The sequence below is a fragment of the Berghia stephanieae genome, chromosome 5 (assembly GCF_034508935.2).
Source record: "Berghia stephanieae isolate SIO BIC M18660-M18661 chromosome 5, UCSD_Bste_1.3, whole genome shotgun sequence".
Classification (NCBI taxonomy): domain Eukaryota; kingdom Metazoa; phylum Mollusca; class Gastropoda; order Nudibranchia; family Aeolidiidae; genus Berghia; species Berghia stephanieae.
In genome coordinates this window covers 2,380,700-2,396,131 of record NC_088364.1, presented here as the reverse complement: position 1 = coordinate 2,396,131, position 15,432 = coordinate 2,380,700, and the positions used below count along the sequence as shown (strand labels likewise).

Genomic DNA, 15,432 nt, shown 5'->3' with positions numbered 1-15,432 from the left:
AAATGTTCTTTTCTTGTCAAACACTTTCCTTATCAACCAATCTTCAAATGTTCTTTTCTTGTCAAACACTTTCCTTATCAACCAATATTCAAATGTTCTTTTCTTGTCAAACACTTTCCTTATCAACCAATCTTCAAATGTTCTTTTCTTGTCAAACACTTTCCTTATCAACCAATCTTCAAATGTTCTTTTCTTGTCAAACACTTTCCTCATCAGACATATTCAGAATTTTCCCCCAACACTAAAACAAATTTCTTTACGGACTCGAACTCAAAAGCAATCAGTACATACTGTACACAATGCTGGCCAGCAAAACAAGCTTTACAAACCAGCCTTAAGTTCTTATGGTCAAAACAAAGACTTTTATTCAAATTCTCAGATGAGCAAAACAAATCTATAGAAATAAGTTGATTGTTGTATGGTAACCATGGTAACGAATGTGACCATTTCTCAAAGAGTTGGTGAGGAGATTATGTGATCCTTTTCTTATTTCTACAATACATTTGACATAAGGCCGTTACACAAATCCATTTCTACTCACCTTTGACAGACCTCAAGAAAGCATTGAAACTTTCTAGATAAGCCACCATGAATTTCAAAGACGTAGACAGGGAATCCAGGTCACCATTTTGGTTGAGATCATTGAAGACGCTGTTCAGACTGGAAGTCAACCAATGATACATTAATTATTAAACACCAAACAGATGGATAGGTTCACTGGTTTAATTTATCAACCAAAGTTACATTAATTGTAACAATTGGTTTAATTTATCAACCAAAGTTTCATTAATTGTAACAACTGATTTAATTTATCAACCAAAGTTTCATTAATTGTAACAACTGGTTTAATTTATCAACCAAAGTTACATCAATTGTATTCACTGGTTTAATTCATCTATGAGAAATACTCTCATTTATAACAATAAGTGTCTATGATTTAACTATCAAGTCAATAATGTGCTATAATTACATTTTCCTTCCTCTACCGATCAAGTAACATCTCAATCATTTTATTTATCTATTCATCTTTCACTCGTTCAAGCAATTACAATATGCATTTCTCATCAACTCTCTGTCAACCAATCTAGCAATCTACTATCAATATGTCTAAATACTCTCGTGTTCCATTTACCTTACATAGCAATCAATTCATTAATATATCAAACAAGTTATAAACTTGAATCTATAATTCAGAAAATTGAGTGGAGCAGGCACGTATGTTGATAACAACAAGAGATGAAGTGAGTAGGAAAGTGCCAGAAGACAATAGAGAATAAAAAATTTTCGCGGCAGTGATGGGGGTTTGAACCCGTGACCTTACTGGTACGACAACTCCGCCTGGCTGTAGGAGAGCGTGACTCTACCGTATGAGTTATCCACTCAAACTTGAATCTATATTCATAGACCTGTAAATGAGCTCTATAAAAATTGACTGAAACTGAGACTCTTCGTAATTCGTCGTAGCGGTAAAATCCAAAGAATCAAAATGAAAGGTAAACAGCAAGCTCACTTGAGCAAAGCAATGGCAGAAAACTAAATTGCGAGGGAATTAATTAGGCTACTTACCATTGTTCCTTATAATTAGGTACCTAATCAGTGAAGAAACTTAGAAACGGTCAACCAGTTTGTTTACAACATGAGGTAATCGAGATGTGCTTGTAGCAATCATTTAACTTTCGATTTGAAGGTGTCTACATAACGAACTTTCGGTGTTTCGAATTTTTCTTTCTCATACTTTTCCTGTCCTTCAAGTAAATGTGGTCAATTTTGGCTTAGACGAAACAGTGAAATTTATCGCTCGGCGGCTCAGTTAAAATTGGCTACGACAGGTTTCGAAAGTGAAAAAATAATTTCACGAAGGCTGTGTGAAAATACACTGGGGTGTGTTCAGACACGGCAATTCTAAAAAGCGTCGCTTAGCCTTGGCAATATATATCCATCATTAATATAAACGGCCCATGAGCTATGCGTGGGGCTGTGGAACATTCCTAGTTAACTTTACAGTCAATCGACTACGATTCATAAATTCTTTCTTTATTCATTTCTTTCTTCCCTTTTTAAAAATATTTGAATTTGACGAATTGACTGATTTCAGTTAATTGACTGAGAATTTACAGGTCTATATTCATCAATGATATAAATTAACCTCAAGACTCATCTATCTACACAGCTATCTCCAATCCCCAATCTGTCCTACCTACCAAACTGGCATTCACCTCTTTTTGACCTTTTATATTAAAAATTGAGCTTTTATATAGCACAATATCCACTAAACGTGCTCAAAGCGCTTTACAAGGGGTCCCTGGCCAACAGCAACATTGAACATTTAGGACGGGACATGAAGCCTGTTGGGCGATATTACAATTTTTTCGGACAGAGACAATGGCCAGGTACTCATTTTACACCTGAGTACGATGAGAGAATGTGAGTAAAGAGCCTTCTCCAAGGATTCAACTATGCGCCGAGCGAAGCTCGAACCCAGGACCTTACAATCCGAAAGCGAGTGTCATACCACTAGACCACATAGCCGCACATAACCTTTCTATTGACCAACCATTTATTCGTAATCTTCTATCAATCTTTCTATCCAATATCTAGCAAGCCTCCCACCCACCAAATGACAACTTACACATGTGTAGTCAGAGTGACATATTCCTCAGGGACTTCTCCCAAACCGCTGTCTTCCCACAACTCCATCAATCTGGTCTCATTCACCACAAAAATCCTGGCAAGGTCTGTCCCATTATACATCACATACTCCAGATTGGACAAATTGGTGAGATGAAAGATGATGTCTTCCATGCTGTGAGAGAAATCCTCCACGTCCAATCCATGTTTGTTAGACTGAAATGTAGAAGTAGAAGATCATTCATTCGTTTCATTGATGGAAACTGTCTTTGAATTGCTCTTGAAATACTGGCATCAAATATTACCATGGGACATGATGCAGTGTGCAATCATAAAATGTTATCAGCATATCCATCATCATCATCATCATCATTATTATTATTATTATTATTATTATTATTATTATTATTATTATTATTATTATTATTATTATTATTATTATTATCATCATTATTATCATTATTATTTATTATTATTATTATTATTATTATTATTATTATTATTATTATTATTATTATCATCATCATTATTATCATTATTATTATTATTATTATTATTATTATTATTATTATTATTATTATTATTATTATTATTATCATCATCATCATTATTATCATTATTATTATTATTATTATTATCATCATCATTATTATCATTATTATTATTATTATTATTATTATTATCATCATCATCATTACCATCATCATTATAAGTATTAGTATTATCATTATTACTATTATTATAATGATTATCAACATTATCACCACTACTATCATCACTACCCATCATCATCATTATCATTATTACTATCACACCTTTTTCTAAAATAATAAACACTGACCATATCATCTCCAGACCAAAAGCTGTCCTCCAGCTTATCGGCCACCGTGTCCCAATCCAGGTTACAGAGATCCTTGATGAGTTTGTTGACATCCACATCTGTTCTAATGTGGAACGTCCTCTCAAACGTTGCTTTATCACAGAATAGTTGTTGTAGCTTGGATGGGTCACGGTTCCATGACATAAAGTCGGATATCTGATGGAACAGACACAAATCAAAAACAGCCTTTATGTCATCCCTTGTGCAATTTACATCTTGCTCTACAAACCTTCTAATAATATCAATGCTCCCGCAAGTCAGTAAGAATTACTTTTCCATTTCATACCATCATCATCATCATCATTGTCATCATTATCACCATCATCATCACCATTGTCATCATTATCATCATCATCACCCAAAGTAATAAGCAATTTATTTTATTCTTGTTTACCGACAGTTATTTTATTACACTGGTTTTGTCCAATAAACTTTGAATTGAATTGAATATGAATCTTTAAATCTTAATGGTAACACAGATGTCTACATAAAACATGATCTAAGAAGTTCCAAATAGTGTGGCTCAGCAGTACGGTCTTGGCCTCGTAGAAGGTACTGAGTTTGATCACCCGCTACTGCGCTGTGTGACCTTAAACAAGTCACATCGCCCTAGCTCAATTTGGGGCACTGCACTGCGGCTAATGCCTGAATATCCCAGCCTTCCCTTGGGATAGACCCTAGAGAAAAATTTCTGCTATGGAATGAATAAAGGGAATTTTTTAAAAAATGTTTTAATACAACAGAAGGAAAGACATTACACAAAAACAATATATCAATTATAGTCCCAAGGCCTAGCAATATTACAGTTATACTATTCTTACACTTCTGCATCTTGATTTAAAGACAGGGCTATATCACTAAAGCAAATATTCTGTTTTTCAGTGTCATAAAAAAAATGAAGCCACGCCGCTTCTGCCACAGGACAGTAGAATATCGAAAAAGCAAAATAAAAGATACAACAAGGCAGTCAGTCAGTATATCCATTTCTTTTATTCCCCTTTCACCAGTAAGAATGTTTCATTCAGAAAAGTGACTGGAGAAGGCACTTATGTTGATAATAATAAGAAATGAAGCGAGAAGGAAAGTGCCAGAAGACAATAGAGAATAAAAACGTCGCAGCGGCGATTGGAGCTTGAACCCTTGACCTTACTGGCACGACGGGGTTGTGGATAGCTCATACGGTAGAGTCATGATCTCCCCTGCCAAACAGAGTTGTCATAACAGTAAGGTCGCAGGTTCGAGCCCCCATTGCCGCCACATAGTTTTTATTCTTTTAGTCTTCTGGCACTTTCCTACTCATCTTGTTACCAGTAAGAATGCTAATTTTGACATTTTTTTTTTACATTTCCTAAACGTTGATTGGCTAATTATTTCACACATGTAACATGTGAAATTCTTAAATGATACACTGCAGCACTGCAACTATCAGGAAAATACTTTAAATTTCCATTTTTCTTCCATTTTGGATAAGCAAAATCGCCAACGCTACTCTGTCTGGCTGAGTAAATTAGTTATATGAAAAAGGAGAAGAGTAAAAGGAAGATATTATGGAAAAGCTGAGTGTTTGATGGAGTAAAAGGAAGATATAATGGAAAAGCTGAGTGTTTGATGGAGTAAAAGGAAGATATAATGAAAAAGCTGAGTGTTTGATGGAGTAAAAGGAAGATATTATGGAAACTGTTGATGGTAAGAAGTTAATGAAAAAGCTGAGTGTTTGATGGAGTAAAAGGAAGATATAATGGAAAAGCTGAGTGTTTGATGGAGTAAAAGGAAGATATTATGGAAAAGCTGAGTGTTTGATGGAGTAAAAGGAAGATATTATGGAAAAGCTGAGTGTTTGATGGAGTAAAAGGAAGATATTAAAGAAAAGCTGAGTGTTTGATGGAGTAAAAGGAAGATATTATGGAAAAGCTGAGTGTTTGATGGAGTAAAAGGAAGATATAATGAAAAAGCTGAGTGTTTGATGGAGTAAAAGGAAGATATTATGGAAAAGCTGAGTGTTTGATGGAGTAAAAGGAAGATATAATGGAAAAGCTGAGTGTTTGATGGTCCTACCTGATCAGCTTTGAGTACGACAGCAAACAATCCTGTGAGAGGATCTGGTTTCATGTCCAACACACCCTGGATTATCCTCTCTACTTCAGGGACGTCTTTGAACAGGCCTGCAATGTCTAAACGTCCGTTTCCAACTCTGACCCGTGCCAAAATATTGTCCAAAACTCCAACTGTCATTCCGACAATTTTGCCTAGTTCATCAGAGGTTTGAGTCATGACGTTACCCATGCCAGTGTCGTCAGTCATGTTCTCAAAAGCTTGACTCAAAACTGAAAATGCTGAAGCCAATTTGAATAAGTTTGTCATATTGTAGGATTCTGACAAGATGGATAATGTTTTATCTGCATTGAGGGACGGTGGGTTGTTCAAAACTAACTCAAACTTATCAACCAGATCAAATATTTTTACAGTGGCTTCCATCCAGTCTTGGACATGAGATGAATTGTCCAACAGGGACGAGATGGTCTGGGTCAGATTAAAATTGTCCTCCATGTTGTGTAAGATGGTTTGCCAGTCATTACTACAGATGGTTTGAACCAATCCTGACGTATCAAAATCGGCAGGGAAGTCAATTGCCTTCTTCCACTTGTCTGTGTTACAGAAATCATTTTGGACGTCGTCAGACACAAACAACTGCATGAATGCATCTGTGTTCTTGATAGGGCTAAGGGCAAAGGACTGAAGGGTTTGTGAGTTGACCCCAACTGCTGTAAACAAATCGCTGAGTGCTGGAATGAATTGGATTAGACCTCCCAAGGTATATCTGGCTCCCTGCATGGATTTGATATTCATGTTTAAAATGTCCATCACACGGTTGAGAATCATTCCAAATTGCTTGAATCCCTCTGTGTCCAGCAATGGGCCCAGGTCTTTGAGGATACTCAACACTCTACAGGGGTTGGGGGGTTGGGGGAGAGAGCAAAAAAATTTTTTTTAAATACAAATGATCCCTTTTTCTTCCATCCTTCTTTAAGTTTTTCATGAACCAGATAGAATTCTCTGACAAGGTAAAATCCTTTGACTGGTGTCAACTGTTTTATAGATTCTGTCTGGCATGGCATTGGCAGAGATGAGGTTAAAAATATATAAGTTTCTATAGAGAGCAATAAGCACTAAACACTCAAAGCACTTTACATGGGGTTTTCAAGTCAACTGCAATCAATATCATGTAGGACAAGACATATTCAATTGGGGTTTTTTTCTTTCCAAAGACACTAAACTATAGACCTGTAAATGAGCTCTATAAAAATTGACTGAAACTCTTCGACTAACTGAAGAGTGAAGTTGTTTTTTTTTAAAATAAGGGCATCATAGGAGAGGAGAGTGATAAATACAATACATTAAAATAGTGGGTATTATTTCTTACTGGAAGTATGACTTTCATTGATTTGATGTAGAAGTAGAAGGAATGCTAAATAAGCATGTCATTCATATAGGTAAAGATGACTTCATCAAAGTCATATTCCTACCTCTGGAATTTTCTGACATAGTCAGAAAAATAATCACCATTATCATCTTTAACTTCTAGCCATGACCAATTGAATTTATTCCTCACATCTTTATCGATGCTTGACAAGTCTGAATTGAGATCCACAAACAGCTCAGGCATTGTGAGAACATTAATTAAAATAATGTAACAATGAGCAAACTTGATTTTCAATCAGTTAATGACAGAAGAAAAAAACTGAAATAAATATGACTTCTGGCCAATACACTGAATCATTAAGTAGGAGAAGTGAATTATCATCAATCATACGAAGAAACTTCGGCAGGTGTAGCAGAAAAATCCAAAGAATCTAAATGAATGGTAAATCGCCACAGTAAGCAGCGAGCTCGCTTGAGCAAAACAATGGCAGAAAACGTCCTAATTTGCGCGGGAATTAATTAGGCTACTTAAAGTACTTACCATTGTTTTTATAATTAGGTACCCAATCAGTAAAGAAACGGTCAACCAGTTTTTTTACAATGTGAGGCAATCGAGATGTGCTTGTAGCAATTATATAACTTTCGATTTGAAGGTGTCTACATAACGCACTTTCGGCTTTCGCATTGTACTTTTTTCATACTTTTACAATCCCCCATGTAAATGTGGTCAATTTTGACTTAGATGAAACAGTGAAATTTATCGCTCGGTGGCTCAGTTAAAATTGGCTACCATTGGGATCACGACAGGTTTGGAAAGTGAAAAGATAATTTAACGAAGACTGTGTGAAAAATACACTGGGATGTGTTCAGACACGCCAATTCTAAAAAGTGTCGCTTTGCCTTGGCAATATATCCATCATTAATATAAACGGCTCCTATGAGCTATGCGTAGCGTTGTGGAACACTCCTAATTACTTTACGGTCATTTGAATACACTCTGTGAATTCTTTCTTTCCTTTTGTTAAATATTTGAATTTGACAAATTGACTGAGAATTTACAGGTCTATAAACTGTCACCAGCCAGGTACTCGTTTGAAGCCACATAAAACTTTCTATTAAAAACTTGAATCAGAAATTGGATGAGATACACCTCTTGATAAATAAACAATCATGGAAGCAACACAAGTGGTGGTGGGGGGAAGAGAAGAAATGATGACAACTTTCACACGTACTGTTCCTTAGCTGACAACTTTTCTGGGAGAGTGGACATGGAAGAGTCCAAAAGGTTCTGCCAGTAGCTCTCATTCCCCCATTGAGGTGGAAGGTCAAAGGTCGGGGGTTGCTTCTCCCATTTGGTAAGTAGATCAAACAACTTGTTCAGCTTATGCTCATATGCTTTCCAGTCAAAGGTGAGAGATCCATCAGCCTGAGGATGACATCAAAACAATAACGGTATTATGGACGTCAAATCTTACATTCATCACTTGTAACCACATTGATGATTTGAGCATTGATATAGCTCAATATCCACTAAACATTGTAAAAGTGCTATACAAGGGGTCCCTAGCCAACAGCAATACTTAACATGTAGGACCAGATATCATGCCTGTTAGAATATATTCATTTTTTGTCTTAATGGGTTGAACCGGAAATGCGTTAGCAATGACTTGTAGTGATTCATTACATCCCTCCCCCCTTAAATGGAAATACAATTTTGTTTACACTGAACCATTATCATTAAAAACATTGAATAATCAAACTAACAATAACAAAAACAGTAGCTTGTGTAGGGAACACTAAGTAACATACATATATAACATATAATGAGACAACATTACAAGTAAAAAACAGTAGCTTGTGTAGGGAACACTAAGTAACATTCACATATAACTTATATAAGAGACAACATTACAAGTCAAGCCTGTTAGGTGGTTTTCTGGTTCGACTGCTGCGCCTCAATTCAGGACTTCCCACAGTTACATTAGTGTCAGTGACATCAGCAACATGTCCTTGAGGTACAGGAACAGAAAGTTCAACATCATTCGAATCCCCGCCGACCTGGTCAGGCAATTCAATTTCAACCCTGTCTTCACAGACAACTTCATTATCTAACTCACCATCATCAGTATCTAAATAATCATCTAACACTTACAATTTAAGTTGGTCAATATGTCTGATACCCATGTGTGTTTTGACCTTGAATGAATATGGACCAGACTTTTCAATAATAATGCCCTGAATCCAATTCTCACCCTGGGCACTAAAATTTTGCGCTAATACATGATCACCGACTGACAGTTCTCGCTCCTTAGAGCCTTTATCGTGTATGTTGATTTTTGACAAAATATAGGTCTCTACCTCACAGTACCACAGGTTTAAGTCCCTCCGAACTTCTGTTGGGTAGGAAGTTAAAACCACATTTGGACCTGCTACATCCCTTGCTAATCCAACGGGTTAGTGCACAGCAACAAGTGCAAAAGATAGGACAAAGTCGAATGTCGTGATGACAAAGTCCTATCTTTTGCACTTGTTGCTGTGCACTAACCTGTTGGATTAGCGAGGGAGGTAGCAGGTCCAAATATGTTTTTAACTTCCTACCCAACAGAAGTTCGGAGGGACTTAAACCTGTCGTACTGTGAGGTAGAGACCTATATTTTGTCAAAAATTGACATACACATTCTCTAAGTGTACCCTTGTCTGAAATCAGGGTCGACCATCGCTGTACTCTTGCTGAAGCATGTTCAGGCACACTTTTTCCAAGCAGGCCTTGCAACGGTTTGTGATCTGTTCACACACAAATCTTTCTTCCAAAAATGTATTTGTGCCATTTCTTTAGACTAAATATGACTGATAAAGCTTCCCGGTCTGTTTGCGAATAATTTTGTTCAGCTTTTGAAAGTGTTTTACTGGCATAGCACACAGGACGTTCATCGCCTTCTGGATTTATCTGACTTAGCACAGCACCGACTCCAAATGGTGAAGCATCACACTTTATGAACGTTTCAAAATTTGGGTTAAAATGTGCAATGACTATATCTGACATTAAATCCTGTTTGCATGTTTCAAACGCACGTTTTGCCTTATCACTCCATTTGAAAGTTTTGTGTTCAACCTTCAACAAATCATACAGTGGTTTCAATTTTGATGAAAGATTGTTTATGTATTTACCATAATAATTTATGAGACCAAGACAACTTCTAAGTTGTTGTTGATCCTTTGGTTCAGGGAAGTCTTTGATTCCTTGCACTTTTTCTTTAACTGGTTGCAATCCTCTTTATGATTATCTATGACCAAGAAAATACACTTCACTTTTCAAAAATTCACACTTGCTCTCTTTTAACGTGAGCCCATTGTCCTTACATATTTTAAATACTTCAAGAAGATTAGACAAATGTTCTTTATCATCTTTCCCAGTCACATAGAAATCATCAATTCACGAAGATTCGACAAATGTTCTTTATCATCTTTCCCAGTCACATAGAAATCATCAATTCACGAAGATTCGACAAATGTACTTGATCACCTTTCCCAGTCACATAGAAATCATCAATTCACGAAGATTAGACAAATGTACTTGATCACCTTTCCCAGTCACATAGAAATCATCAATTCACGAAGATTAGACATATGTACTTGATCACCTTTCCCAGTCACATAGAAATCATCAATTCACGAAGATTAGACATTTGTACTTGATCACCTTTCCCAGTCACATAGAAATCATCAATTCACGAAGATTAGACAAATGTACTTGATCACCTTTCCCAGTCACATAGAAATCATCAATTCACGAAGATTAGACAAATGTACTTGATCACCTTTCCCAGTCACATAGAAATCATCAATTCACGAAGATTAGACAAATGTACTTGATCACCTTTCCCAGTCACATAGAAATCATCAATTCACAAAGATTCGACAAATGTACTTGATCACCTTTCCCAGTCACATAGAAATCATCAATTCACAAAGATTAGACAAATGTACTTGATCACCTTTCCCAGTCACATAGAAATCATCAATTCACAAAGATTCGACAAATGTACTTGATCACCTTTCCCAGTCACATAGAAATCATCAATTCACGAAGATTAGACAAATGTACTTGATCACCTTTCCCAGTCACATAGAAATCATCAATGTCATTTTGTACTCCTGGCACGTTTTGAAATAATTGTTCTAATGTTCTTTGGAAAACACCTGGGGCTGCTGCAATGCCGAACTAAAACCAGACAGAAATACTTACAATCTTCTCAATGTTTGGGAGAATCAATAAACTAAACCCAGACAGACAGAAATACTTACAATCTTCTCAATGTTTGGGAGAATCAATAAACTAAAACCAGACAGACAGAAATACTTACAATCTTCTCAATGTTTGGGAGAATCAATAAACTAAAACCAGACAGAAATACTTACAATCTTCTCAATGTTTGGGAGAATCAATAAACTAAAACCAGACAGACAGAAATACTTACAATCTTCTCAATGTTTGGGAGAATCAATAAACTAAAACAAGACAGACAGAAATACTTACAATCTTCTCAATGTTTGGGAGAATCAATAAACTAAAACCAGACAGACAGAAATACTTACAATCTTCTCAATGTTTGGGAGAATCAATAAACTAAAACAAGACAGACAGAAATACTTACAATCTTCTCAATGTTTGGGAGAATCAATAAACTAAAACCAGACAGACAGAAATACTTACAATCTTCTCAATGTTTGGGAGAATCAATAAACTAAAACCAGACAGACAGAAATACTTACAATCTTCTCAATGTTTGGGAGAATCAATAAACTAAAACCAGACAGACAGAAATACTTACAATCTTCTCAATGTTTGGGAGAATCAATAAACTAAAACCAGACAGACAGAAATACTTACAATCTTCTCAATGTTTGGGAGAATCAATAAACTAAAACCAGACAGAAATACTTACAATCTTCTCAACGGTGTCAATATCAATGAAAGAGTCAAAACCATCCATGAACTCGTCAAAGTTTATATTGCAGAAGGCCGTTTTCACCCTTTGTAGGTCATGGTCATTTCCAGTCAAGTATTTGCCTGGGTCAGTGGTTGGATCACACAAATCTTTCAGCCCTTCTTCACTGGTCAATGGGGACAGCTGTCAATAAAACATTGATCAAATAGGAGTGAGTTGTTATAGCTTCATATATACGGAATGCTTCAACCATGTGCTTCTTGTCGTGGTGAAAGTTGCCACAATGATTCATGTTTTCATACGGAAGGAATGTTTCAACCACCAAGGTTCTTGTCGTGATGAAAGATGTCACAATGATTCATGTTTTCATACAGAAGGAATGCTTCAACCATGTGCTTTTTGTCGTGGTGAAAGTTGTCACAATGATTCATGTTTTCATACAGAAGGAATGCTTCAACCACGTGCTTCTTGTCGTGGTGAAAGTTGTCACAATGATTCATGTTTTCATACGGAAGGAATGCTTCAACCACCAAGGTTTTTGTCGTGGTGAAAGTTGTCACAATGATTCATGTTTTCATACGGAAGGAATGTTTCAACCACGTGCTTCTTGTCGTGGTGAAAGTTGTCACAATGATTCATGTTTTCATACGGAAGGAATGTTTCAACCACGTGCTTCTTGTCGTGGTGAAAGTTGTCACAATGATTCATGTTTTCATACAGAAGGAATGCTTCAACCATGTGCTTTTTGTCGTGGTGAAAGTTGTCACAATGATTCATGTTTTCATACGGAAGGAATGCTTCAACCACGTGCTTCTTGTCGTGGTGAAAGTTGTCACAATGATTCATGTTTTCATACGGAAGGAATGTTTCAACCACGTGCTTCTTGTCGTGGTGAAAGTTGTCACAATGATTCATGTTTTCATACAGAAGGAATGCTTCAACCATGTGCTTTTTGTCGTGGTGAAAGTTGTCACAATGATTCATGTTTTCATACAGAAGGAATGCTTCAACCACGTGCTTCTTGTCGTGGTGAAAGTTGTCCCAATGAATCCGTCAAAGTGACAAACTATATAAGATAAATATCTGACAAAGTGTGTGTGAAACAGTGCCAGACAAAACAATTGAGCTTTTATATAGAGCAATATCTACTAAACGTGCTCATAGCACTTTACAAACAGTCCCTGACCAACAACAATACATAACATGTAGAACCAGACATGTCACCTGTTAGGCCATGTTACAATTTTCTTCAACAGAGACAACACTGTAAACAGCCAGGTACTCATTTTACACCGGAGTATGTAGGACGGGACATGACCCCTGTTAGGAGATAATACATTTTTTCGGACAGAGACAACGCTGTTAACGGCCAGGTACTCATTTTACACCTGAGTACAGTGAGAAAATGTGAGTAAAGAGCCTTTTCTAAGGACTTAACTATGCACAGAGAGAGGCTCAAACCTAGGACCTTCCAATCTGAAAGAGAGTGTCATACCACAAAACAACATAGCCACACAAAGTTAAAGAAATTTATCAGTGCCTATATAGACGTCAAAAAGTAGAAAGAAAAATACAAGGAAAAAAAACCATGTCCCAACAATCTGCCTGTCTTGACTGAGTATTGAATCCCCAGTGGAGGCAGGCGATTGGTTCTTGTCATTTTCCTTTTGCTTTGTCTGGAAATTTTTTATACATAATTTTTCAAAATTTTCATGAATTGAAAGTTACAAAAACGATAATTTAGAAAAGTGAGTGGAGCAGGCACTTATGTTGATAATAACAATAAATGAAATGAGAAAGAAAGTGCCAAAAGACAAGAGAGAATAAAAATTTCGTGGCGGCGATAGGGGCTGGAACCCACGACTGTGGACTCCGCAGAATGATAGATAGCTAACACAGTTGACTCTCCCTCCCCGGCCAGGCAGAGATGTTGTACCAGTAAGGTTGCAGGTTCGAGCCCCCATTGAAATTTTCATTCTCTATTGTCTTCTGACACTTTCCTAATCACTTCATTTCTCATTATTAAAAACTAAAATACAGTTACTGGAGAGGTTTGTTCTCATGTGCTTCATCTATACATGTACCATAGCTATTATAATTGATTGTCAGCCATGGGGGTGGGGGAAGAGGAAGGGGAAAGAAAGGTATGGTAATTAACATGATTTTGACTAGTAGATCAATTTGAAATCAGACGTTATGGGGGTGGGGGAAGAGGAAGGGGAAAGAAAGGTATGGTAATTAACATGATTTTGACTAGTAGATCAATTTGAAATCAGACGTTAGTAAACAAAAGAGAGGTGAATGATAGGCTGGTTTGTTTTGTTTTTCTTTGACTGCCACAGGGGGGTCCCGATAGCTCAGTTGGTAGAGCATTCCCTTAACAAATCTGTCTACCCAGCAGTGATTGGGTAGCCGGGTCTGTTAGATCTGGTGGAAAGTACTACCCAAAATGTCTGTTTCATGCTATAGAAACAGGATAAACTCTGGCTCCATGGGTCTAATGGCTCTGAAGGACTAGTTCATCTGACTAGCACTCTATCATACATGCCTTACATCACGTTTTTGTTTTGGGGGGGGGGGGGGGGGGGGGGTTCAGTCATCAAAACAGTGGATAGTGAATGTTTCCTCACCTTCTGGTAGTTTCCAGCAGATGCAATGAGAACGTTGAAGACTCCCGGTGTTTGGAGGAATGTCATCATTTTCTCCATGCCTTGCCATCCCAGAAACAAGTCTTTTCCTTGGATGGATGTCTCTGGATATGGAGACAAAACATGATGACAGTTTGGATAGAAACACGCAAGGTTTATCATATCTTGTCCAGACAACAGAAATAAAAATATGATGAAATAGCCTAAACAATTATAGATATCCTTCATCACATCAATCAAATATAACTAGAACAACAACAACAACAACAACAACAACATTGACAACATCGACCACGACGACGATAATATATTAAGAAGAAGAAGAAGAAGAAGAGGAAGAGTAGAAGAAGCACAACAAGAAGAAGAGCAAGAAGAAGAATATATATATATATTAAAATAATAAAGAACAAAATAATATAATTATAATTATTATATTATAATAATATAATAATAAAAATAATAATAATAATAATAATAATAATAATAATAATAATAATAATAATAATAATAATAATAATAATAATAATACTAGTTGTTGCTGTTATTGTTAGTATTGTTGTTGTAGTTATTGCAATCTGTTTGAGTGTGTACAGTTAAAGCCCCTGAAAAACTGACTGTTGTCCAATTGAATGATGTTGTCCATGAGGTTCTCCATGACTTGAATGACGACAGTCAAAGGTCGTAACGCCTCTCTCATCCATGGATCTGCCTGGAGCTGCTCCATTGACTTGAACATCTCGGAAAAGTATCTGGAGAGCAGATCAATACAATACAATACATAAGTACTTGGTAAAAAGAAATAATTTTTAATTGAGCTTTTATATAGGGCAATATCCACTAAATGTGCTCAAAGCGCTTTACGAGGGGTCCTTGACCAACAGCAACATTTAACATTTAGGGCGAGACA

General features: G+C 36.5%; 1 protein-coding gene across 1 annotated transcript in view; it reads right to left on the bottom strand.

Annotated features, from left to right (window-relative positions):
- LOC144972239 (uncharacterized) overlaps positions 1-15,432 on the bottom strand; it is a 318,601-nt gene that overhangs the window by 143,754 nt on the left and 159,415 nt on the right. The window contains exons 43-50 of the mRNA XM_078913282.1: positions 15,141-15,274; positions 14,508-14,629; positions 11,875-12,060; positions 8,161-8,354; positions 5,564-6,452; positions 3,470-3,664; positions 2,630-2,844; positions 542-660 (exon numbers count right to left, since the gene is read on the bottom strand). Of these exons, the coding sequence (XP_078769408.1) occupies positions 542-660; positions 2,630-2,844; positions 3,470-3,664; positions 5,564-6,452; positions 8,161-8,354; positions 11,875-12,060; positions 14,508-14,629; positions 15,141-15,274 (2,054 nt within the window). The remainder of the gene's footprint in view (positions 1-541; positions 661-2,629; positions 2,845-3,469; positions 3,665-5,563; positions 6,453-8,160; positions 8,355-11,874; positions 12,061-14,507; positions 14,630-15,140; positions 15,275-15,432) is intronic.